General features: G+C 46.7%; 1 protein-coding gene across 4 annotated transcripts in view; it reads left to right on the top strand.

Moving 5' to 3' along the window:
- Window positions 1-26005, top strand: part of CABP1 (calcium binding protein 1) — a 276597-nt gene extending 250592 nt beyond the window's left edge. For 2 of the 4 annotated variants that reach the window (XM_085633443.1, XM_085633444.1), the window contains 4 exons: window positions 14076-14219; window positions 15892-16001; window positions 16946-17093; window positions 24169-26005. In XM_085633443.1, the coding sequence (XP_085489569.1) occupies window positions 14076-14219; window positions 15892-16001; window positions 16946-17093; window positions 24169-24194 (428 nt within the window). In that variant the 3' untranslated portion in view covers window positions 24195-26005. The remainder of the gene's footprint in view (window positions 1-14075; window positions 14220-15891; window positions 16002-16945; window positions 17094-24168) is intronic. The other 2 variants (XM_085633446.1, XM_085633445.1) reach the window with 2 other exon arrangements.
- The last annotated feature ends 518 nt before the right edge of the window (window positions 26006-26523 follow it).

The following is a 26523-nucleotide window of genomic DNA, read 5'->3' as shown; positions in this document are numbered from 1 at the left end:
CTGATCAGGGTTAACATCTGTTCATGTCAAGTCACAGCTGACTAGAAGAATAGGCTACCCTCTTATACAAGAACACGCAGCACATGTTGATTCACTACAAACTGGATACTTTATTATTTATTATATACGCAATCACATAACATTACTGTGTAACACATAACCTGCAAAGAAAAGTAAAAGATTAGGTTGTACACTCCGATAAGAAAGGGGTCGACATCACCTTAGTCGTGTGTAGCCTGCACTCAATGGTCATCTAGGTTCCCTTCTCGTCTGTGCCTCGGCTCGCCTGGAGGTCACACCTCCGTAGTCACAGCTCCCTTCTCCGAGTCACTGGGACCTCTTCCTCATCGGCTACTCTCTCCTCTCTGGCAATTCTGCTAGAAGAGTATCTGTCTCTGGGTTTTTCTCCGCCTTCAAGTTTATCATCTGTCTTCCCTGGAATAAGTAGTAGCTTTACTGCTAACGGCTAGATGCCGCCTACGGACTGAAGTAAGTGCCTCGTAATTGCCTCAGACTTTCACTAATATAGAGGTGCATTTCCTCATGGAAAATTCCGGCCCGTAACCTGCCGCCCACCAAATTCTTGTACCTCCCCGTACCAAGGACACTTTCCCAGCCGGCCGGCCTGATGTAGTGTCTTCGGCATGAAGAAAAATACAATCCTTCGATAAGGGCCGGTCTGAACCGGTTCTCTCCAAGCGAATAACACCTCATAACTAAAACATCCCCTTTAACCTAGAAGCATCTCAAGCTGCCAGAGCAGAAAGAAAGATTGAGTCTCTCCCGTTTGAGGCCTACCAGGCCTGAATTCAGCACGGCTCCATGAAATACCCTCACTACAGGGCAGGTTATCCCTAATACTAACGAATCTATCCCCTAGGATATGTGTGCAAGCCCTAGTCTATGGGGAAGAACACAGGATCATGTCGAAGTGCCTAGTAAATAGACTTCATTCACTACTCTAACCCTTAGGCTTGAATGGTGGGAGACTGAAGTCACCCTAATCACCCATCAACACAATAGGGCTGGGAAAATCGAGCAGTACATTTCACCCTTGACTTCAGTCTATTATACATTCATTAAACAGAACTAACATCTGTGGAAGAATAATATGAAACAAAGCTAACAGATCTATGTCTAGTACCAAATGTGCAAAATTGAAGTAGTGAAGGAATACACTGAATAAAGCAACAGATAGAAATCAAAACAGCGATGGTAATCAGAATACCTCCTAATATTTGACGTAGCAGATACAAATCAGGTAACCAATTAAAGAGCCAGTCAAACCAGCCCTGGTCAATGTGTTTTTTAACTTCCTCCGTCAAGTCATGTAGCCTGTCAATATGAGCGCGAATAGATTGTGTATGATCAGACAAGTTAAAACAACAAAGACCCTCAAAATCGGAACAGTCGTGTCCATGTTTAAGCAAAAGATAATCAATGGCCGCTCGATTTTGCAAGATGGCTCTCCGTTCACCCTGGGCGTCTAACAGCATGTCAGACAGGACTGTAGAAGTATGATTAATGGATTTTACCATCCAGCAGGCCATTTTCTCAATAGATTTAGCATTATAAACCGCCAAAGCAGGAACACCAATAATTGAAATAGCCAGGCTAAGGTATTCAGACTTGGAATATAAATGCAAAGATGAGTCACAATCCTCCTGTAACATCACTGTATCTCGAATCACACGAGAATTGGCATTCGGATGTGACGAGAACATCAGTAAACTGAGTCTCGTAATGGCACAAGGGCCACCAGAAATATTTGCGGGGACATATGGCCAGGAAGTATTACCACATGAGAAAAGCCATCCGGCAGGTAGTAACATCGTGCGATAATGACTAGGGGTAACGACCAAACTCTTGCAAGTCATATTGTTCTGGACCGAAGCACATGTTTTCGGTGTCCTTTGAAAGCACAAAGTTCGCTCATGAAGGGTGAAGGAAGTAGCACCTTTCAATTTTAGACGCAGACATTCAGAAATTGCACTAGGATTACACGTAAGGAAAAAACACATATCTCCTTGTGTGATATTATAGGTAACTATTTGGGACTGGACGGGGGGTATCTGGTCTGGTAGTTCAGTACGTAAGGGGCAATACGCATGGGTGGCAAAATCGCCCAGAAGAACATTGGGGCGAGCCTTTGAAATGTTGAAAATATTAGTTAACGTTTCCAGCGAAGCAGGGACAGCAACCAGACAGGTCGCTAAGATGTCGTGTACAGATCTCATCGGCGTCAAACAAAAGTGAGGAGCATCGGTCACCCTTTTCGCCAGTAAGGTCCAAAAGTTCGATGACAAATCCCACGCAGCGAGGGAACGCGACACTCGGGTGCGTAGCTCATCCCGGGTCGACGGGATTCCTCCTCTCTCGTCGAACCAACCCGAAAATAGTCCGACGACGACACATCCTGCAGCAACAGTCCAAAGAATGATCTGAAAGAGAATCAAATACAGGCATTAATCATTCTCGTAAGTAACATTTGTCAGCCGGGACCGCTTCCCAGCTATCTTTCCCTGGTCTCATAACTAAAATGGTGTTGTCATGACCGGTGGCGATGACCTCTGCCTGTTCAGGGGGAGTCTTAGGCGACTGCACCCAAACCCTGGCCCCAGGGTTATCTGTGGAGCCAAAACCTTTCTGGCCCCGTACAGTTAGCAAAGTTGGGGCAGTGCCTTTTACCATCCCACCACTGAAGACAGGCATTATAAGTAATTGAGCCACTCGGTCAGTTCGATGGATTAGCAAGTCAGCCTCACTGCTATTCAGCAGGAGCACCTTAATCTCTCCCTGATAATCACTGTCAATGACCCCTCCAATTACCTGAATGCCTTTTACAGCCAGCCCCGATCTAGGGGCGATTAATCCAAAATTCCCGGGTGGTATATGAACACCAACACCGGTCGCGATGATGACCCGATCTTTACCTTTTATAACGGTGTCATCCATGGCATGCAAGTCTAAACCTGCCGACCCTGGGGTCGCTCTACATGGAGCCAAAGCTCCGGGAGTAATTTCCCAGTACATCACAGTCTCTCTGATTTCATTTGGCTGAGCATTAACATTCGGAGGGAACAAACGCATAAGTGGAGATTCAGCATTTAGAAAAGGACGATTATTTAAAATTAATAGCGCTTGGGGCAAAAAGTCTCGCCAATTCTTATATTTGTCATCTGTCAATTTATGTAGCTGCTCCTTCAGCAGACCATTCAATCTCTCCACAAGACCCGAGGCCTGTGGATAGTATGGGACATGAAATACCCAGTCAATATTGTTTTCCACACAGAATTCCTGTACCAATCTTCCACGAAAATGGGATGCATTATCAGATTGAATTTGGAATGGCACACCATAATACATCATAATCAATTCCAATGTTTTAATGGTATTCAATTGGGTAGCTTGCTTACAGGGAAGGGCTACCAACAGGCCACTGTATGTATCAACAATAGTGCAAACATATTGACAATTCCTACTCATGGGAAGTGGACCGATGTAATCAATTTGCCAAATTTGAGCGGGCAGTTTCCCGCGATGTAAATGACCTTTAACAATTTGGGGCACTTTGCGCTGTCTGATATGCTGACAAATGGGACAATGTAAAATAACATTCTTGATCAAATCTAGGGGAATATAAATTCCCCGATCAGCAGCCCACCTGCTAGTGGCTTTCTCTCCAAAATGTCCTGCCTTCTGGTGGGCCCATTTCGCCAATCCCGCAATATCAGAATCTTGCCTGTCCACCACTGCCTCAGCAATTTTAGATTCCTCATCTGCAATGTTATGAAAAAATTTGTCAAGAGAATCTATCGGGGTGTGAGCATCCACATGGAAGATTGTAACAGTACTCTGTGGGAGCATCTCCCAAATCTCTTGCCATAATTCTTTTCCCCACAATTGTTTTGAATGCAATTCCCAATTATGGGAATGCCAAGTCGGTAACCAAACTGCCAATCCATTGGCAGTAGACCAAGAATCGGTGAAAATATGACATGTGCCAGGTAATTCTTGTTTCAGGACTTGATAAACAGCATAAAGTTCAGCAAATTGACTGCTCTTACCTTCACCAGTTGTGCTCAGCAGTTTTTGTGTGATCGGATTATAGGATACCGCTTTCCAGTGCCGTTTCGTCCCTATGAACCTTGCTGAACCATCCGTAAACCAGACATGGTTCCTGTCCTCTGCGGACAAATCATCAAAAGGTCTACCCCACTTGACAGGAGACTCCTGTACTAAAGGTACGGAACATTCACTCTCAGTCTCAGTCGATGGCGCTCGCGCCACCTGCTCATGTAAAGATGCAACTCCTTTCTGTCCCACACGTGCCCTGTCTTGTATATACCATTTCCATTTAATCACACTCGCCTCTTGAGCATGTCCAATTCGGTGAGTTTTCGGCGAACTCATAACCCACTGCATGATAGGAATTTCAGGTCGCAAATCATGACCCAAAGTCAGTTGCTCGGTATCCACCAGAGCCCAATAACATGCAAGTAACTGTTTCTCAAAAGGTGTATAACGCTCACCAGCATCAGGTAACTTTTTGGTCCAGAAACCCAACGGCACTCTACTCCTGCCTTGCTTCTGCCACAAACTCCAATTCGCATAAAGGCCCTGTACAGACACATTCAAATCTACCTCACCATCACGTACGGGCCATAAATCCAAAGCATGTTGAATTGCCTCTTTTGCTAGGTTGAACGCATTTTGCTGTGGTGTATCCCAATCAAATGCATTCTTTTTACGAGTGACACGGTACAAGGGGGCCAATATTTGACTCAAATGAGGAATATGCTGACGCCAAAAACCAAATAAACCAATGAAGCTTTGGGCTTCTTTCCTATTCCTTGGAACTGCAAAATCAAGAATTTTCTGTTTAACCTGAGGGATCACTTCACGGTGCCCTTCATGCCAATTAATACCCAAAAATTTTACAGCCTGGGACAGGCCTTGTAATTTATCCGGATTGATTTCCCAACCTTTCTCACGCAGGCACCCAATGACTCTGTCCAATTGGGTCTGAACTTCCTCTTGTGTTTCGCCTTGGATCAAAACATCATCAATATAATGACACATCTGAATTTGTGGAGGAACCGGTACCTCAGCCAAATGCTCTGCCACCAGCCGGTGACATATCGTAGGACTATGCACATAGCCCTGAGGAAGACTTCTAAACGTCATCTGACGCCCATTCCATGTAAAACTGAACTGTTCCTGACACTCAGGGGCAATCGGAATCGAAAAGAAAGCATTAGCAATATCAATGGACGCATACCATGTACCCGGATGTTTTTGGATTCTTTCAAGTAGAGTAATGACATCCGGTACTGCAACGGTCAAAGAGGGTGTGTGTTTGTTCAATTCTCGATAATCAACAGTCATACGCCAAGAATTATCACTCTTACGTACAGGCCAAACAGGATTATTCCAAGCAGAGGTAACTGGGGCAATAACACCTGCATCCACCAACTCCTGAATAGTGGTACTAATCTCCTCATGTTATGTTATGTTACGACTATTTATTGTGCGCACAGATACTCCAGCCAAGGAGCGTCCTGGCGCAGAGACAAGGTAGCACGTAACACAACCACAGGCTAAAAACAGATACTAAAAGACAGCTAAAACAAGAAGGTTTTTATAGCCCTCCGAAAGGTCAGAAGGTCCTCCAGCACGCGGATTTCAACAGGCAAGGACTTTTGTCAGGCAACCACTTTTGTTGCCTGAGGAACTTTTATGGGGGGCATTCGTAAACGACCAACCCGTATAGGCCTGGACGATATATAATGCGTAGTTCCAAATTGGTAACATCCATCATCTAAATGCAAAGTCATTCCTTTCAAAATATCAATTCCAATTATGAATTCCAAGAGTGGCACCACTAGTACAGAGTATTCTTTTCTAGGGATTCTACCTATTCTCATTTCAAGTAAAGTTTGAACGGCAGGAGTTTCCTTTCCACCTAATCCGGTAATTGTAAAAGGCTGACCTGTAAACTTCTTTGATTTTCCATGAATAAGAGTGGCCTCCGCTCCTGTATCTACCAATGCTCGGGCCCTTTGGATATTACGATGTCTCCAATAAATTTCAATATCTACATAGGGTCTATTATCTCTGTGAGCCCATCTGTGTACTGGAGCTTGACCTATTTCCTAGTCATGCTTACTGCATTCTGTGTACCAGGATAAATCAGGATAAAGACTCTCACGTTTCTTAGGTATCGGTACCTCCTGTTCATATCCATTCCCAGTACGAAATGGATTCGTGTCTACTGCAGTACACTGCTGGTTTCGATCGGCTAAACTATGACGATCCTCTCTCCTCCTCAACTCAGGGGATTGATCCCTATCATCTCTACGTCTGCTGTAAACATAATCATTTTTTCCTCTCTCTCTTTCCTCTTCTCTCTCTCTATCTCTCTCTCGACGGGGGGACATATCACGTACATAACGTCGATCATCACGACGAACAGAGCGCCCATGGCGGTCGTCATCACCGCTACCGTCAGAACCACCACGATCACACTCAGTCATCCGAACACGCCGGGCACCCTCCTTCCGATCCAAGCCACGTTTGCGAAACAACTCCCACAAACGAGCAGTAGTCTCACCGTCAATGTCCTCCCTCCGCACACCATCGGCCAGAAGACCAGAAAAGATATCACGTCTAGTAAGTTTATTGTCACCAGGAGTACGAGTGTCAGGCCGGGACTGACGTTCAGGTTTAAACCACTCACCCAACTCACCGAGTTGGCGTACCGATTCCAGTACCGTAGATAACACGTTACCAGTTTGATTAATCAATAAAGTCATCATGACCTGCTTATAAGCAACAGGGGAAGAACGAATAATACGATTCCGCACAGAAGATGTCAACGAACCATCAAGCAACCTGTCAGCAGTACCCAGAAAAATTGCCGTTTTCATCACCTCCTCTTTGAGACGTTGTGCAGCGTCGCGCAAAGTATACCATGGTTTGTCATTCACAGGCCAATCAGACTCAGTAGGATACTTTATATTACAACCCTCAGTCGCCAATTGAAGTAAAGAAATATGACCACCACCATTATAGTTACGAAAATGATCCTGTACAGTAGAATCCGAACTCAAGGAACAAAACTTCAAACAATCGCCATTATCCAACATAATGCCAGCAGCGCCCAGTTCATAAAGGCGCACCATCCATGTGAGTAAGGTCTCACCAGCTCGCTGCCGAAATCGCTGCAAAATATCACTAATTTCCTGTTGAGTAAAGTCCTCTAAAGAGTCTAAAGAAACACCCTGCGGAGCAGCGGGAGACTGCTGCAACTTCCGACGAAAAACTGGATGCACCGAGACCGCGGGATGAGCATCACAAGGAGCTCGACCAGTACACGTAGAGGAACAATCAGTGGAAGAAGCATCAACCCCGCTCGAAGGACGAGCGCAATCACGGGGTGCACCATCAGGGGTGCGAGAAGCAGGCTTACAATCATGGCGGGAGCGAGAGGACTCGCGCTTGACAGAGTCCTCACCCGAGGAACAAGAATCACTCGAATTCCAGATATTACCATCCCATTCATCAGGATTCCAATCCAGTCCGGCTTTCGCCACGACCAGACGCACCTTTCGCGTCGAAACCCGACCGCGCCGATTCTTGTATTTATAACGAGCAATTCGCACAGCCGCCCTCTCGGCAATAGTCTGGTAAGTCTCAAGTTTGTCAGCAAGCAACTTATTTTGACACCGCAACAAAGTATGAGAATTCTGAATCTCAACAAAGTGCGCTTCCACATCCTTAAGAGATATCTGTAGCTTTAACAACCTCTCATGCAGAATCCTGTACGCAGACAGCACAATCCAACCTCTGCGCCCCAAAATGGGAATCTCCTCACCCTTCGAGATGGGTGCCTTCTGTAAACAAGTAATCACATTAGCCGGCTCCGCCAACTCCAAAGAAGAATTCCAATTCTCACTCAAACCAGTAGAATCAGCCCACTCACGGGCTAAGGCTTCATAAGGCGTTGAATCCCATCCGGGAATATCAACGGGCAACTTAAAAGTAGATTTTGACTTTCTAGAAAACATCGTGAAAAAGAAAGAAGAAAAGAAAGAAGAAGAAAAACTATACACACAAGTATACCACAAATAATATACAAACAAAACCACGCACACGCCGAAAGCAAACACGAGACAACACGACGCACAGAGGTTTCGAAAACGGTTCGTGACGCCAAATGTTCTGCTTGGGTTTTCGGATCAGATAGAACCCGCTCATTAGAGCCTCTCTAACCCAGCCAGAACGTTACCCTCTCCCTAGGGCTTATTCACAACAAGTAACCACAGATACCACCTAAGGACAGGGAATTCCTACTATATATATATATATATATATATATATATATATATATATATATATATCTAGACCTCTTATAATACAAGTGGCGGCCTCGCGATCCCAGACGGACCCAGGACTTCCTACCCAGACGGCAGCCTTAGCCTCGCGGTCCCAGACGGACCCAGGACTTCCTACCCAGACGGCAGCCTTAGCCTCGCGGTCCCAGACGGACCCAGGACTTCCTACCCAGACGGCAGCCTTAGCCTCGCGGTCCCAGACGGACCCAGGACTTCCTACCCAGACGGCAGCCTTAGCCTCGCGGTCCCAGACGGACCCAGGACTTCCTACCCAGGCGGCAGCCTTAGCCTCGCGGTCCCAGACGGACCCAGGACTTCCTACCCAGACGGCAGCCTTAGCCTCGCGGTCCCAGACGGACCCAGGACTTCCTACCCAGACGGCAGCCTTATCCTTGCGGTCCCAGACGGACCCAGGACTTCCTACCCAGACGGCAGCCTTAGCCTCGCGGTTCCAGACGGACCCAGGACTTCCTACCCAGACGGCAGCCTTAGCCTCGCGGTCCCAGACGGACCCAGGACTTCCTACCCAGACGGCAGCCTTAGCCTCGCGGTCCCAGACGGACCCAGGACTTCCTACCCAGACGGCAGCCTTAGCCTCGCGGTCCCAGACGGACCCAGGACTTCCTACCCAGACGGCAGCCTCAATACAAGTTCATCCTATGATTACCATAACATACAACAGGGGAATCAGTTTTACTATTTATCAGATCACACAAGAACTGCCAGTTTGAGCACAACCTGTTCTTTGGTTCGAGGGGTTCCTCTCTCCCTTATTCAGTTACCACTTACCTGATCAGGGTTAACATCTGTTCATGTCAAGTCACAGCTGACTAGAAGAATAGGCTACCCTCTTATACAAGAACACGCAGCACATGTTGATTCACTACAAACTGGATACTTTATTATTTATTATATACGCAATCACATAACATTACTGTGTAACACATAACCTGCAAAGAAAAGTAAAAGATTAGGTTGTACACTCCGATAAGAAAGGGGTCGACATCACCTTAGTCGTGTGTAGCCTGCACTCAATGGTCATCTAGGTTCCCTTCTCGTCTGTGCCTCGGCTCGCCTGGAGGTCACACCTCCGTAGTCACAGCTCCCTTCTCCGAGTCAGTGGGACCTCTTCCTCATCGGCTACTCTCTCCTCTCTGGCAATTCTCCTAGAAGAGTATCTGTCTCTGGGTTTTTCTCCGCCTTCAAGTTTATCATCTGTCTTCCCTGGAATAAGTAGTAGCTTTACTGCTAACGGCTAGATGCCGCCTACGGACTGAAGTAAGTGCCTCGTAATTGCCTCAGACTTTCACTAATATAGAGGTGCATTTCCTCATGGAAAATTCCGGCCCATAACCTGCCGCCCACCAAATTCTTGTACCTCCCCGTACCAAGGACACTTTCCCAGCCGGCCGGCCTGATGTAGTGTCTTCGGCATGAAGAAAAATACAATCCTTCGATAAGGGCCGGTCTGAACCGGTTCTCTCCAAGCGAATAACACCTCATAACTAAAACATCCCCTTTAACCTAGAAGCATCTCAAGCTGCCAGAGCAGAAAGAAAGATGGAGTCTCTCCCGTTTGAGGCCTACCAGGCCTGAATTCAGCACGGCTCCATGAAATACCCTCACTACAGGGCAGGTTATCCCTAATACTAACGAATCTATCCCCTAGGATATGTGTGCAAGCCCTAGTCTATGGGGAAGAACACAGGATCATGTTGAAGTGCCTAGTAAATAGACTTCATTCACTACTCTAACCCTTAGGCTTGAATGGTGGGAGACTGAAGTCACCCTAATCACCCATCAACACAATAGGGCCGGGAAAATCGAGCAGTACACTCCCTTCTCGTCCCAGGTTCAGAAGGAATTTGCTTGGTACTCCCTTTTGGCAGATGTGACCTTGCTTCTCGGTCGTAAATACCATTCAGCCTGTCTTCTAAAACTAGTGCCTGCTGGACGAGAGAAATATGGGTTCCGGGAACCACGTGATTGTAGCTCTTTTAGATGAGCGAGCTGAGGGCCAAGATGGCCGCGGTTCTGTTTTCGGCCCTTTCTGCCGTACTTACTAAATGGATGCAGAAAGGGCCTTCTTACAGGGCTGAGACGAATAAGTTAGTTTTAGTTACACTGTGCTAATCATATTCTAAAATTTGGATCCTACATCTGGGACGGGAAAATTCCCCATATAGCCATGCACAAACTCACTAGAAGCTGGTACGATGGCGGTATCGCCCTTCCTGATATTAGAATATACTATAGGGCATCCCAGTTGGTGGCTATCAACCAATGGCTCCATGTTCCCCAAGAGGACCCAGCATATCGAATGGATAGACACCTACTAGATACGTCAGGGATTTTGGAGGCGCTTTACAACAAGACGAGAAGACACAACCTCACAGGCCCAACGGCGCACACGATACACGTATGGTTTGAGGCACAGAGGGCATTGGGATGGGAAGGAGTGATTACACAAGCTATTCCATTATGGGATACAAAGAGGCTAGGTAGGCCGTGCAACACCAAAGGCTTTAACACCTGGGATTTGATAGGGATATCAAAAGTCGGAGATCTGTGGAAAAAAGGGGACGTGGTCCCATTTGCACATTTGCAGGCCACCTACGGATTAGCACAGACAGAAATATTCCACTACATGCAGGTCAGGCACGCCGCACTTCAGTCCTTGATGCCACCGGGAACACGACCTGAAGAGTCCTCCCCGTTAGAAGATAGGCTTTTAATTGACAAAAATCACAAAAAGGCAATTTCGCAAACCTATCGGAAAATAGTGAATAACCGCCCAGACACCATGACAGCATTGAAGGCTAGATGGGAACTAGAAATAGGGGACATAGATGATGCTGAGTGGCAGGAGGCACTAGCGTCCCCTAGAGAGGCTGCAATACCATCGAGGCTTAAATTAGTGCAATAAAAATGTTTACAACGCACGTACTATACCAGGACGCTATTACACACAATACACCGAGCAGTCACGCCGCTTTGTCTCAGGCAATGTGGAGAAACAGGTATATTTTACCACACTATCTGGCTCTGCCCAGAGATAGCGTGCTACTGGAGGGCGGTGATGCGTACGCTCTCACAAGTCACGAGTGTCACAATTCTTCCAGAGCCGAAATGCTGTCTCCTCAAAATCTGGGAACCTACGGATTTAAACGCTATTGCTCAAGACTGGGTTACTCTCGGTATGACAATAGCAAAACGAAACATTGCGCAACGTTGGGGGTCCAGACTTAACCCTACCCTTAATCAATGGTGCAAGAATATGGACATGGCAATAGTGGCGGAAAAGTCAGTATATGTTCACTGAGGGTGCCCCAAAAAATGGACAAAGGTTTGGGGGAAGTGGAACACCTACCGGGGAAATATCTGTGAGCCCCCCATTGGATGAGTCTGTCAGACATTCGTGAATAAGCACATTGTGGCATACGATACTTATTAGACGCACTTTGGCGGTTCTATAGACCCACTGGTTTAGGCGAATGAGTCTCTGATACATATAAACGACAGGAATAATCTATGTACAATATTCTATCTATGGTTCTACACCATAAGAAGCATACTGTCATTGTAACGATGAACAAAATGTTAATAAAAATAGATTTTGAAAAAAAATGTACTGAAAGAGGGGGGGCTTCAGGGTAGAGGATTGTTACAACACAGCACTGGAGAATACACTTTGTCACTGCTGTGACGTAATTGCAATGAATAACAAACAGCATTTCGAAAAGCCGGTTTACAATAGTGGACAACTAAGGGACCCATACAAAGCAAAGCGATACAAAGCAGGAAGTGAGACCTCGTAGCCCAGTGTTTAGGTCTGTGGGTAGTGTTCAGTAGAAACGAAAAATTCTAGCTCAGCTATGTGAAAATGTTTCCTCCGTAGGACCATGGTACTACATCTAGTGACCATGCTACAATACACAAGGTGGATGAGGCCCTCCTGGACCTATGTTGGACATCGCACACATATTTGGTGGGAACCCGTGTGTGCATGTATACCGTTTCCAACCATGGTGCCACTTTAACTTTGTTTTTGATGTGTTGGTGTACATGATTTGCTATTCATGATCACGCCAGTAGTTATATATTCACTGAAAAAAACACAGTTAATGTGAAATTATGATTATACATATTTCGAATACATATCACATTCCATAGTCAACCACTTAAGTATTAGTTTGCATCATCTTGTCCAGGTAAGGTTGAATATGGAAAGCTCAGTGCAAGCTGATCAAATGGAGGACAGGTTGTAGGAAGGGTTATAAAAATTGTATTTTTTATTCAAACTCCTGTAGGGATGTGTGCTCTCTGACCAGACCACACCCATAAGGAAGGGCTTGGGCAAACGTTAGCTTTTTTGGGTTTGGTGTAAATGTTTCTGGCAGTTCATGAAAAAAATGAGGATAATATATAAATTGCTGCCGGAAATTTTGATATGCTAACATTGTGTGTGGCAAAACAGGGCAGACCCCCTAAGTGGGCGTCAGTTTCAAAATAAATAAGCAATGTTCTTAGGTTGCTTCTCAAGGCCTGTTGGGTAGTTTTGAAAGAATTCTGTCCAGGAATACAGTGACGATTGTGCACGAGGACAGGAATAAAAGTCAGCGAGAATGGAGTGAGAGTGCCTGTCCTTAATATGGCGGCCACAACAAGGCAATTCTTGCTGGTGGTGGGTCCACTGAACAGTTTACCTGACAGCGGAGTCGGCAGTGGCTGCGCAACCAGGAACACCCCCATCCCACGTGCTTTAAATCAAGAGGGTGGCTATTTTCGGCAGCTGACACTTTACCGCCCACATCTAAGTCAATTCCTAAGTCACTAATCAATACTCCTTATGTTGTAGTCCTTTGAACTGCCTGGAACCTTCCTAGGAAATTCCAGTCCTGATTACCTCTGAGCCCAAGCCTCCTTTCAGCAGTTGTAATGTGCTCTACAAACAAACACACCTGCTAAGAGTGTGGTACCCCTTTTAACTTTTACATATCGACCGCAACAATATCGACTGTAAGATCGCGAACAGTGAATAATATAGTCAAAATAAGCGGATGTGGAGTTAGAATAGTAAATCTACGTCCCATCTGTATGTTTATCTTGACAATGTTGTGCAAGTCTACATCTTACAGGATTTTTTTTGGATACTTTGATGTACAACCCATTCTAATGCTTTCCAAGAAAGTTAGCTGACTACCCCACACCTTTCTTCCAACAAAATCGCCGGATACCCGAACCCCTAAACAAGCCCTCTCACCCATAAGCATAAACCTATATATCTAAATGTGCTCTAATTAGACTGTATCCTCCTGTCCACATCACCATTCGCAACTCTGAATCCTATTTTTATCTCCATGCACCCACCCTGCTGACAAGTCTTGTCTTCTGCTGCTTTGATGCTACGTAAAGCGATTTGTTACAAGGGGTTCCACATTCGAATAAATGTGAATACACAGTATGAACAATGCTCTTTAGATCTCGCGTTAAAGCTATATGACTAACCATTTGTATTGGGTGTTCACGTTTCAAGCCCGGGGAGGTTGAGAGGTTGAGTTGACTTTCACACAGGTGACCTCTTGCTGACTGTAAGGCAATGCTTTCTGGTGTGGTGTGTTGGTGGTCTGAGGACTGCTGAGGACACGAGAAGTCTGACTTGTGGATTTGCTGTTGCAGAACTGCGGGACGCCTTCAAGGAGTTTGACAAAGACAAGGATGGCTACATCAGCTGCAAGGACCTGGGGAACTGCATGAGGACCATGGGATACATGCCCACCGAGATGGAACTCATCGAACTGTCCCAGCAGATCAACATGAACTGTACGTGAGATACAAGGACAGCATGACCACAAGACTCACCTGTCCAGCCGCTCTATCGGTCTCGGTGTACGGCAAGGAAGTGGTGGGCACCATCTGGCCATGCCGGGCTGCAGAGGAAGATGTGGCATGTTAGACTGCAGAAGATAATGTGGCTTATTAAGTTGCAAACGAGTGGTGATGAGGTGGTGTGGGGGACCAAGGACGGGTTCCTCAGATAGGAATGACTGGCTGGGGGTTCAATTTATTTATCAGCTGTTGAGAAGTACATGAAAGAACATAGTCAACAAGTGATGCAATTGTACGCCTCAATCTGCTGAGTTTTGAAGTTGCAGCTGTTTGCTGTAGTTTCATTGCCTACAATGTTGAAGTGCTGTGACTCAGTGAAGGGTTGTTTTGTGTGCTACTGATGGTGTTACCTAGTGTAGGATGGGAGAGTTCAGGTTGGCTTGGTTGTGCTGTAAGGATTGATGGCTATTTGAGGTTCTTGTTACCTAATGTATTGGGGCAGTGTGATTAGGGTGACCCACAATAGTGATGGGGTATTACAATTGGTTTTACTTTGTGAATGAATTGGTGAGGGTTTGTGATTAGGGTCACCTAGTGTCGCCATGGTTGAGATGTTGCCGTTGGTATTCCAATAGTTTAGCGATTAAGAGATTGCCACTCTGCTGTTGTTGCCTGTCATGATCTCCGTAGGATATTGGAGGTGCTATAGTTGGCTTTACACTATGTAGTGCTTTTTTGGATGCTGTGGTTAGTGTTGCTGAGAACATGGGCTGTTGTAATGCTGCTGGTTGGTCTACCCTTTGGAAGGATTGTTGAAGTGCTGTAGTTGGTGGTATCCACTGGGGTACTTATTGGCATCCTGGGGTTGGTGTGACCCAGAGTACAGACCCATATTGTGCTCTGGCTAGAAGCATAGTGATTGCTGGAGCAGTGACATCTGTTTTTCACTTAGAGTAATGATGGGAGAGGTGTTATGCATAGTGTTACCAAAAGTAGAGTTTATTGCTGTTCTGCAATTGTTGTTACCCACTCTAGAAATAGATAGGTTGCTGCAGTTGTGTTTCCCAGTCCCTGACATATTGAGGTGCTGTGGTTGGATTTACTTAGTAGTGTGTTGTGGTGGCGGTAATTACTGTGGTGTTGAAGTTATTGTTATGTAAGGTAAGGAACCCACTTTCATGACGTTTAAGGTGCTCAGGCTGCTGATGCCTAATGTATGGATTATTTGGATGGGGAGTTTAGGTCTTCTTGTTGTTGCTTTTGCATACTACCAGCTGTAAAGATAGTTGAGATGTTATGGTTTGTAATACCTAACTAATGTCAGTAGTATTGCAGTGCTGTGCTCAATTTTAGCTAATGTAGGGATTGTTGTGGTATGGCTGTTGCTCATAACTAGTATGGAGATTGCTGGTGTGTTGAGGTTGCTGGTGCCCTGTGAGTGGTGAAGGCGGTGTTACTCCGCGTAGGGAAAGCACTGGCCCTAGGCTTGGTTGTACTCACTGTAGGGACAGCTCATGCATTTGATGCTGCCTACTGCAGGTACCACTGAGGGTCTGGTGTGAATTATAATCATTTCATGCATTACAATGCTGCTACATTTGGTGTTACGCTGCCTTGCAGGGATTGCTGGTTTTCATCTTGTCACTTTTTCCCTTTTGTATCGCAGTGGGAGGTCACGTTGACTTTGACGATTTTGTGGAGTTAATGGGACCGAAATTGTTGGCAGAAACAGCAGATATGATCGGCGTGAAAGAACTCCGTGATGCCTTCAAAGAGGTGAGACATCCCTTTTACTGTTACTTGGTGCGCGTCCCTCTCATCACTACCTAAGGACCACTCGACGGAGCCTTACCCGTTCACATCTCTCTCCTTATCCATCCTTGCATCACCACTAATGCTTCAGATAAGTCATTTTGTACACTTCTAAAGATAAAAAAATCTAACTTCCCAAAACAGAAGCCAAGAAGTCAAAGATTCCATAGACTTTAGTGTTCCATTGGTTCGCCTCAATGTCTTCACTGAATGCCTCTTGGAGCTCCTCTCTACACAACATATGTCCAGGGAAGTGCTTGGATAGATGTGGGTGGTAACCGAATATTCTCCACTTTTTGGAGGAAGTTCTAAATCCAGTGTAGAATCTACCAATTGGATTTTCTTTCCCTATATTACCTGCCTCTGAAAGACATTCCACTGGGGGATTGTCCTCTGGATTTTGCATTTCCTTTAGAATATAGAGGATTTAACTTACCGCCCAACTCTAAAACGGACCCCAGATATTTTACAAATCCCACTGCCATCAACAATGGGATCCTTAGATCCCTAGAGTTGAGAATGGAAGGCCGTATGCTCATAAAAATCTTAAGCATGGATATATTTAGAATTCAAAAAGTGTGTGCCAAATTTTAAGCAATGAAACTTTAAAATTTCTGCACCCAAAATTTAGATGAAGTACTTGCGTATGCCCTTTCCTGTTCTGCACACGAGGCACTTGATCGCAAAGCCCCTGCTCAGACACACATCTGCGTTTTCAAGATAGATCAGCTGGAAAGGTGGAGATAAGAATAGTCTGCAGCTGTGGTGCACAGATGTGAGAATCACAGGTTGAGAGGCATCCCAGAATAGGACGAAGGAGCCAATGTGGAAATTAAACATAGAGTGTCAGAAGAGACTGAAAGGCTTTTCCTGTTGTCATGCTCCTGCACTCTCTTCGTTCTCCACAGTTTGACACAAATGGTGACGGGGAGATCAGCACGAGTGAGCTGAGGGAGGCCATGAAGAAGCTCCTGGGCCAGCAAGTGGGCCATCGTGACATTGAGGACATCATCCGGGACGTGGACCTCAACGGCGATGGACAAGTGGACTTTGAAGGTAAGAGCATCCCCAAGCTGTCTCTACCAGGCGAGACAGGAAGGTTGTATGTGGCTTCCATCAGAGGCCTTTCTACACCCGATGCATTTCTAAAAGACAGAATGGGCTACACATTGGGCCCAATTCACAAAGGTAAACTGAGATGAAAGTCTAACTTTACGACTTTCGGTATTCACAAAGGGCATTTGCGAGAAGCAAAATTTGACTTTTGTCTCAGTTAACTTCTCAGTTAAACTTAACACCAAAACTTAAGTTTAACTGAGACAAAAGTCAAAATTTACTACTTGTAGAATGAGTTACTTACCTTCGGTAACAACGTATCTGGTAGAGACGTTGTCTAGCCACAGATTCCTTAACTTAGAATATCCCCAGGTGTCAGACTGGATTCGGAAATTCTTTTGCAGCAGCACCTCTGTGTGCCAGGGTACGGTGCCACACGACACCGCCCTGACGTCATCCACGGACGTGACATCAGCAAGGTCATATAAGTCCCTCCCGGCACGCTGACGTCAGTTTTCTTTGGAGAAACTTTTCCGCGGCACAACGCAGAGCCACCAACAAAACTGTGAAAGTATGGGAACAGTGGACAAAGGATGAAAAATCCGTAAAAGAAAGAAAGTAGACGGATGGTGCAAAACACCATCATAAAAGACAGTAGCAGCCACTGTCTACCTATACGAGAAGAAGTAAGGGCAGAGCAATGCTCTGATAAAAAACCCCGCAAGTGAAGCATGGACCCTCTCCAAAGGCTGAGTAACAAGGGAAGAATATCGCAACAGGCAAGATAGATTGTTATTGCCATGTAGAACTGTGCCGACCAACAAGGACAGGACACAGGAAAACAACAGTCCACTGTGAGAAGGTATGAAAAGAATGGTATTTCCCAAGCAAGGGAAGACCGAAACATAGCCCAGCAGATCCCCAAAGAAGGATACTATAGAGGAGACAAGAGTCCTGACTAAATGGAGAAGGAGGGAGGAAGGGAAGCAACAGGAGAAGAAGAAGAATCTCCTGATGATGGTGAATGAAAAGGCACCGTTTTACAGGAAATAAGCCACATGGAGGGAGGCAGCCACATATGGCAATTCTTAAAGAGGGCACAACAATGTGAGCACCCTGAAAGAAAACCAATGGCAACTGAAAGGAGGCAAGGTGAAGAAACCCACCTGGCAAGGTCCTCGCAGAATGGGGAGGATGGGTGGGCGTTAAGGAATCTGCGGGTAGACGTCTCTACCAGATACATCGTTACCGAAGGTAAGTAACTCGTACATCTGATAGAGACATCTAGCCGCAGATTCCTTAACTTAGACTAGATACCACAGCCATACCCCCAGGAGAAGGTGGGTCTGCGACAGGACAACAGAAAGTGCCCGAAGCACTGAGCCGGCAACAGAGTGACGGACCATGGAGCAGGCTGTGGCGGAACAACCAGACAGCAACGCAAGCAGACACCAACGAAAGCCAGAGGATAATGAGAAGAAATGTAACCAGAGCCTACCAGGCTAACCCACGCAAGGGAAGCCGGAGAGGCCACAGCCAGAAGCGAAGGGCAGAGGCAGGAACTGAGCAACATTTTAGAAGAGCAGGCGGGAACAAAGACATGCCAAATACACACCTAGTCACCAAAAGGTTTGATAATGGCGAATAATATCACTCTGAAGCACGCTGAAGCGGACAACTAAAACATGCACAGAGCAGACAGCCACGGCGAAAGCCGAAATGAGCATGGAACTGCCCAATGAGGGAGCTTGAAGGTCGAGGGGAGAACTCACCCACGAAATACAGAGAAGCAGGGTGCAGCACCTTGGACAACCTGCAACAGAGGGACTGTCCCGCAGGCACAGGAGACATAGAATAGGGTGATGTAAATTAAAGTTCCCTAGCTGGGGTTTGAACCCTTGTTAAAAAGCATTCAGCAGCACCCCTGTTAGTTACTACTCTTCCATCTGTCCTGTCCCAGTAAAAAAAGACACATCCGAAGGGAGTGGCCGCAGAGGCACCGAAAGTGCCAATAGGAGCTGTGAATAGGAACCCGCGTAACTGTTGAGTAGAACCTCACATGTACAGACCACTTCCTCTGACTGTGAGGGGAAATGCACCCCCCTACAGAAGAGTGGGACTGTTTAGTATAGGCCAAGAAAGAAGCATTGTGAAGCCGGCGGACCATCCCAGGGAGTGAAAAGCAAGGAACCCTTATTGCCGAAGATGCAGGAAAAGACACCGAAGTGCACATAAAGGTGCCAGAAAAGTCACCGCCGTGCAGAACGAGGGCAAGCTTGAGTACAAGCACCAACTTGCTCCTTGAAACACAGAGATGTAGGACCAGATGTCGCAGTAGCGAAGAGAGGTGGAGAGGGGGCGAGCTACGACCACGCAACTACGGGTGCTGTAGGAGGAACCAACCTAGTGCACCCGTGGCAGGAGATAGCTGCGTTTTGAAGCGTGTCGAAACACATTGAAAATCTCCAAAAGAGGAGAATGAGGCACATACGCAAGGCTCAAGCAAGGTGAGACCCACGGCGTAAAGGAGGTAGCGTCAAAGGCACAACACTGAACACCGTGCAACGGTAAGACAAGGGCGTCATTGGACGTAGACAGCCCAAAGGGGCCTCCATGCCCGCGTGACGCATAGCAGAGCTATACAATAGCATACAGGTACTCCACTTGGAGTATGGCACATCCCCAAGAACCATGGGGGAACACCTCCTAGGTCAAACCACAATCAGAGGACAGAACACAAACAATCTGTGGAACACCACCACAGTAGGCTTACCGCCAGCCTAAAAAACACATAGTGCAACTGGTGGATTCCAAATAAAGGGGCAACCACCCCAGATTATGTTAAGGGGAAACTGTTGAAAACAGACCTATGGGGGAGGACGAAATCCGGCAAGGAGGCGCTAAACAGCCAAATTGGCGTGGGCATCAAACAAAAGGACCCCATCAAAGGGTATGTCAACAACGCGTTCCCGGATATTCCCTGGAAAAACGCCATCCCGCAACCAAGCATAGCGCCGTAGGGCCACCGAAATAGCCATAGCACGGCCTAAGGAATCCGCAGTATCCAAGGCCGAGCGGATTGTAAATTCTGCCAAATCATGGCCATCATGGAGAAGAGGAAGGAGGTCAACACGAGCGCCCTCAGAAGTGGCCGATAGAAGAGACTCGGCAGAGTCCCAAAGTGCAAAAGTAGCCCGAGCCAAGACACACACTGTATTTAGTGATCGAAGAGCTGCGCTAGTGGAGGCGAAAATGTTGCGGCCCCACGACTCCACCCATCTGGACTCCAGAGAGGGAGGAAGCAACAGCAGAGGCAAGAAAGGGAAAGCAGTTTGCAGGACAAACCCCATAACATCTGGGTGAGCAAATAAGCAAAATGGATCATGTGGATCAGGATGGTGGCGGTGCAAGATAGAACGAGCCACCGGATCACCGGAAGCTGGCCGAGCCCAGGTGCCCAAAAGGGCATCATAAAGAGAAGCTTCGAAGGGTAGAAGCGGCTCTACAGTCCCTGAACTGTGGTGGAGGACATCAAGCCGAGGGTCAACTGGCAGGGGGACAGAAGGAGGGTGCATACTAAAAACACGAGCGGCCAAAGAAACAACCCTAAGGAACGCCGCACCGGCCTCGGTAGCCCTCTGAGGAGGGGACAGCAACTCATCTGTGGGTGAGGGCTGTAAACTAAGCCTCCCACCCCAAGGAGGTTGACCAATGAACTGAGGATGCGACCTATGCCAAAAAGAAGGAAGCCCCATTGATGAATGAGGGTCCTGATGGGGCTCCTGAGGAGGCGGGGAGTCTGCCGTGGCCACAAATTCCAAAGGGGGGAGAAGCAAGGACAGATCCAACGTTGCCGGGCATTAAGCTGACGCCGAACTCCTCCCGGAAGATCCTGCATTGGGGAGGCGCCTGGTCAACTTTGGTAAGCGCCGACCTTGCCCCGTCCAGTGCCAATTCGGCCCCGTCCGGCGCCGACCCGGCCTCGTCCGACACCGACTCGGCCTCGTCCGGCGTCGACTGGACCTCAACCATGACAAGCTCCGCTTTCAAAGAAGAAGGGGATTGCGCCGGAGCAGGGGAGGCAAGCCTACGACGCTGGACCGGCGCCGACTCAGCCTCAACCACAACAGTCTCCGACTGCAAAGGCAGGAATGGAGTCGTAGCCGGGGAGGCAAGTCTACGGCGCCAGACCGGCGCCGACCCCGCCTCCGGACAGGCCTGTCCGGAAGGCTGAGGCGTGCTCGAAGCAGGGCTGCAAACACCAGCAACCACCTGCGGCACCACAGGGAGCCCCACTGGACTATTTTAGCGCAGCAGGGGTGCATTGGGTCGAACAGAGGGACCCAACCGGGCTGCGCCCTGATGACGCCACATTTCCATCAGTAAGGGGCACAGTCGGCGCCGGGGGCGAACCCGCCTGCACGTCCGCCGGAGACCCCGCCCGTAGCGGAGGTTCCAAGGACGCCCCAGGGAGAGGAGGGGACCCAAGGGAGGCCTGCAGGGCCACGGCATAGGCCTCCATCTGGGTCCGAGTTGCCCCCGCACCAGGATAATGCAGATAAAGAAGGGGTGACTCCCGGGGCCGCACATCCAGAGGATTCCGGGAACTACTGCCCCCAACAACCGAAGGAAGTGAGGTTGAGGACCTCGGCGACATGCGCCGCGACTTACCCGAAAGAGGTGAACAACGCTCCTGGGAACCAGAGGGCGACCGATGCAGCAAATGGAACCCACTGCCAGAGGGACCAGCTTTCGATGAGGAGGCCGGGGGCTGAGATGACTCCGACCGGGACAGACGAGCCGAAAGCAGCTTCATCCTGCGCTCCCGCTGGGACTTTGGCTTGAGGTGTTGGCAGGCGTCGCAGTCCGTCGAGTCATGGTGTTCGCCCAGACACCACATACAGATAAGGTGTGGGTCCGTCGCGGACATTTGCCATGAACAGGAGGTACAAGTTTTAAAGCCTGAAGGCATCGCACACTGTTCCAGATGCGAAGCGTCAAAAAAGGGCCTGAAAACAGGCCAGAGGAACCGCTTACTCCGGATCCGCGTTGCACGCGAAAAAGAAGGAAAAATTGACGTCAGCGCGTCGGGAGGGACTTATATGACCGCGCTGACGTCACGTCCGTGGACGGCGTCAGGGCGGGGTCATTTGTGGTGCTGTCCCCTAGTGTGCAGAGGTGCTGCTGCAAAAAAAATTCCGGATCCACTCTGATGCCTGGGGATATTGTAAATAAAGAATCTGCGGCTAGATGTCTCTATCAGATAATGCCCTTTGTGAATACCGAAAGTCATAAAGTTAGATTTTCTTCTCAGTTTACCTTGAATCAGGCCTAATAGCTGCAACTGTACGGCACAACTTCCCCCATATGATTGCAGCTGCCCCACCACACCACACCTCTCCTCACCCCTTACGTAACAGGACAGCTAAGGAACTGTCGGGTAGAAATGATGCAGGTGATGAGTCCTCTTATGATATAAAATTGCACAGAGGTGAGTGTTCTTAAGAGGATGCCTATGATCTCTGGTTTCTGAATGACATCATAGACACTTCAGTCTTCATTCTTACTGTCTCTGGTGTGACTCAGAGGCCTTGATGGAAACATCTCCATCTTGATGCCTACCCGGGTGAATTCTCTATATCATGGAACCGGGTTCCTCGTGCCTGTGGGTCAAGAGTCCAGTGGTGTCAACAGATGCTGTGATGTGAATGCTGTGTGCACATGAAAAGATAATCCATTAGAAAGAACTCAGCAGTACTTACAATGGAAGTAGTGCGGCCAACAATATTGAATGTGGGTATGGGTGTGGGCCAACAGTTTAAGTAACTGGGTCTCAGAGAGATGTAGGTATATATTTGTAGATTAGAGTCACTATCTTAAATCCCTAATAATTTGTACTTCAACCACCCAGGCAGCAGCTTAAAATACCTGTTGTGATTAGGAATTCAAGGAAAACGTGTATGTCGATTGGTTTCTAGAAACAACTAAAAATTTTCAGTACATTGTGGGGGGCTAAACAACTGCCACCAAAAGTAGCCTGTGGGGCGTGGCCTGCAATTCCAGGAGCGACAAGCAGGAGAAGTGAGGAGAAGGTATGGTGGGCAAGAGACGGCTGTGAATATGATAATGCGATTAAAACAAGATGAGGGCAGCAATGCAACAAGAATGCATTTTGGAGAACATGGCAGGGTACACCAGACGTGATGAGGATTTTGTGGTAGAAGTTACTATTGTGTCACAAACAAAAATATTGGCAATCAAATGCCGCAGTGTAAATCAACAGCAATTCTGAATCCCTTCCCTTTCTTTAATTCATTTGTGTCCTAACACCTGCCATAATTCACAAACTAGTGTTCACCTGCCAAACCTCAGCAAACGAGAAGGGGGATATACTACTAAAACTACAAAAAATTAAAAGAGAAACAAGCGTTAGCAAATCCAATAGGACGCGCCTCTGGAACCTACTGGCTTTGTAATGCTTTTTGGCTACACTGAGAGGCATCAGTAAAAGACAAGCATTTTAGAAGATGCTATTTAGCATTGGGAAGAAAGGCGCAGTGAGGGTAAACAGGCATGAGGGAGAGAGCTAAACAATGTGCTCTTTCATGGAATGCTCAAACAAAAAGAAAAAAGTAGTCCCTCTTTGCCTTCACACTAGTGTTATGCTCATCATCTTCAATACACCCTTTGCCACATACACAATCAGTGAGGCTGTGCTGTGAACAATACCTAGTCCATCCCACAAAGTGCGACACAATGCAGCTCCCCATCCTTTCAATAGGCCCTAGTGCCATGCTGTAAGGTACCATGCACGTTAACAGTGGTGCATCTTCACTACTGATCCTAAACTTCCTTAAACCACAGTGAATACAAAACCCAACTCCACTAATTCACAAAGAGCTAGCTACGTAATACACGTCAGCTCCAAGCCATCCAATAATTTCTCTAACTAAGACATTCTGGTGTCACCCTGAACACTACAAATGTAGTTTGTTGAAAATGTTGAAGGTGTAAAGGACAAATAGCAAATGTGTTCTTCTCTTTGAATTGAGTCTCTGTTTCTCACCACCTGCAGAGTTTGTACGAATGATGTCTCGATGATCACCCACGCCGGCTTGGAGAACAAAGCATCGAGAGCAGATGATCTGATGGGACCAATTGGCGCTGGCGAGCCTGTTTCATTGTGTTCTCTGGCAAAAGCTCAGAAGATGTCCTGTTCCTCTCATCGTCTTTGTGCCTGATTCTTCACTGTTTTTGACTCCTGCCACCATCCATCCTGCCTCCCGCCTCAACCCCTCTTGGATTCCTGCACCTACCTTTTATCTCTGCCCACCTCATGTCACTGTGATCGGCATGCAGACCCCTAGAGCTGGCGTATTCTGCATATTGGAAGACCAGCAAAAGGCTGCTTGTCTGGGATACTTGCTTTGCTAGGTTTGCAACACTGGCTTTTTGCTGCCTTCACCTTTAAAGAACACATTGCAAAGCACAGACTAAAAGAAACTTTGCCTGTGGGCAATGCATTAAGGAAAGGACTCCAAAAGACAACTAGAGAAAGGATCTTTGGGATAACTGGTTAGAGGGTATCCCAAAGAGAATTGAAAAGTGTATGAAGGTCACTGAAAGAGGGGGAGTAGATGTTTGCTTTGAGAACTTCAAAGAAAGTAGGAGAGTGACTCTGTTCAAAAGAACAATGAGAAGACTCTTGCGAATGGTGATGGCAGAAGGTCTACCATGAGAAGCGTTAGAGAGTATTTCTGTTTTTTGAACACGGAAAGACTTACTATAATGTAGAAGAGTCTCTCTCTGTAACTGTTGAAAGAAAAAAGACTTCCAAGAGAGTAGACAAGAGGATCACTATGACTGGATGATGTGAAAGAATAGATAAGAGAAGCTTTGTGATTGATGGTCAAAGAAGGATTTCTAGGAGAGTGAAATAGGGTGTCTCTCTGACTGTTCAATACAGAGGCACTTCAAAGCAACGGGGCAAGAGAGTCCCTCTGTTTGCTCTACGTAAAAGTACTCCTGATCTCTGCGTCTCTTGAGTCTTCTCATTGGACTTTCTCTGTGATTTTTGATGTTTCACTGTGTGTGTTTGATACATCCCTACTAAAATTTATATTTGCGTGTTGCTAGAAATTGTTATTGTGAACCATAACCTAATTTTCCAAACACAAATAAAATGTGGGAGATAAAATAGTATTGGTCAATTGTGTTGAGGGGCAAATAAGGGCGGTCAAGTGATGGACTGCAAGAGTTAAAGGTCCCGAGACAGAGGCCAGAGACTGAGCCTAGATACATTTACTTTGAAGGTCGTGTCTACAGTGACCAAAGGCTAAAAGAGTGTTCATTGACCTTAACTCATGCGGAGACTGGTGCGATGTTCAGCTGGACCTGTATACCAGCTACAGGTGAAAATTGTGAGACAAAAACTCCCCAGGGACCTGTTTGTTTCAAAATCCTGTGACTTCCCAATATTTGGCCAAGGATTGAGTCTGACAGAGTTTTTGGCAGCAGTGCTAACTGTAGGAGAATCCACTGGTGGAATTGCCTTGACCATATCATCTATACACTGGGTAATATTTTACTGGTGCTTTCTCCTCCAGAAATACCATTTCCTCTACAAATCCAAGGATTTGATGTTACTTTCCAACCCTAAATCATGTCTGATGGCTAATAAGGTGGATGAGATGCCAGGCATTAAGGGTGACGTGGGTGAGGCTGATGGTCAGCGAGATTCTTGTGAGAGATTTGGGTCAGACAGATAACAAGGGAGCAAAGGATGGAGAGAAAAGGAGAATTAAAAAACCTGAGATGGTCATGCAACTCCTACCAGATGTGGTATCCTGTGGTTCAGCTATTATACAGGTAAATTCCTTCACATTTGCTTACCAATGGGTACTAAGAGCATCACATTTATAATTCTCCTTCTTTAAGTAGGTGAAATTCACCATTTGAAATTTCATAAAATTGCAATATTTCAAATATATTTTCAGTTATTCATCTGGTGAAATGTTCTTGTTTTTGGGGAACAATTCAGCTATGGAGTCTCTTTCAATGTTTTTAGTGCAAATTAAATTTGGAAGCTTCTAAGGATTTTACACTTATTTGGCTGATAAAAATCAGCAAATAGTTAATTTGTGGATTACTGCCTCTTGCAAAAACAAATATTTGTTATGACCTTTTCTCACACAATAAAAAAAAGCCTAAAATATTATAACATTTCAGGTAAGCTTCAGGCCACTCTGAATTATATACATTGATTATCCTAATTGTGGATGATGCCTGCTCATCACAGATAATTGTGACCATTGCTTCCTGGGACATCCTCAGTGGCAACAGCTTCAAACATGCCCAAATCCAGGAGTGGCTCTATCAGATGAACTTGGATGGCTTTACACAACAACTGTAATATCACTACCATCTACCT

Source organism: Triturus cristatus, chromosome 11, assembly GCF_964204655.1.
Source record: "Triturus cristatus chromosome 11, aTriCri1.1, whole genome shotgun sequence".
Classification (NCBI taxonomy): Eukaryota; Metazoa; Chordata; class Amphibia; order Caudata; family Salamandridae; genus Triturus; species Triturus cristatus.
This window is presented reverse-complemented; position numbering and strand designations above follow the sequence as displayed.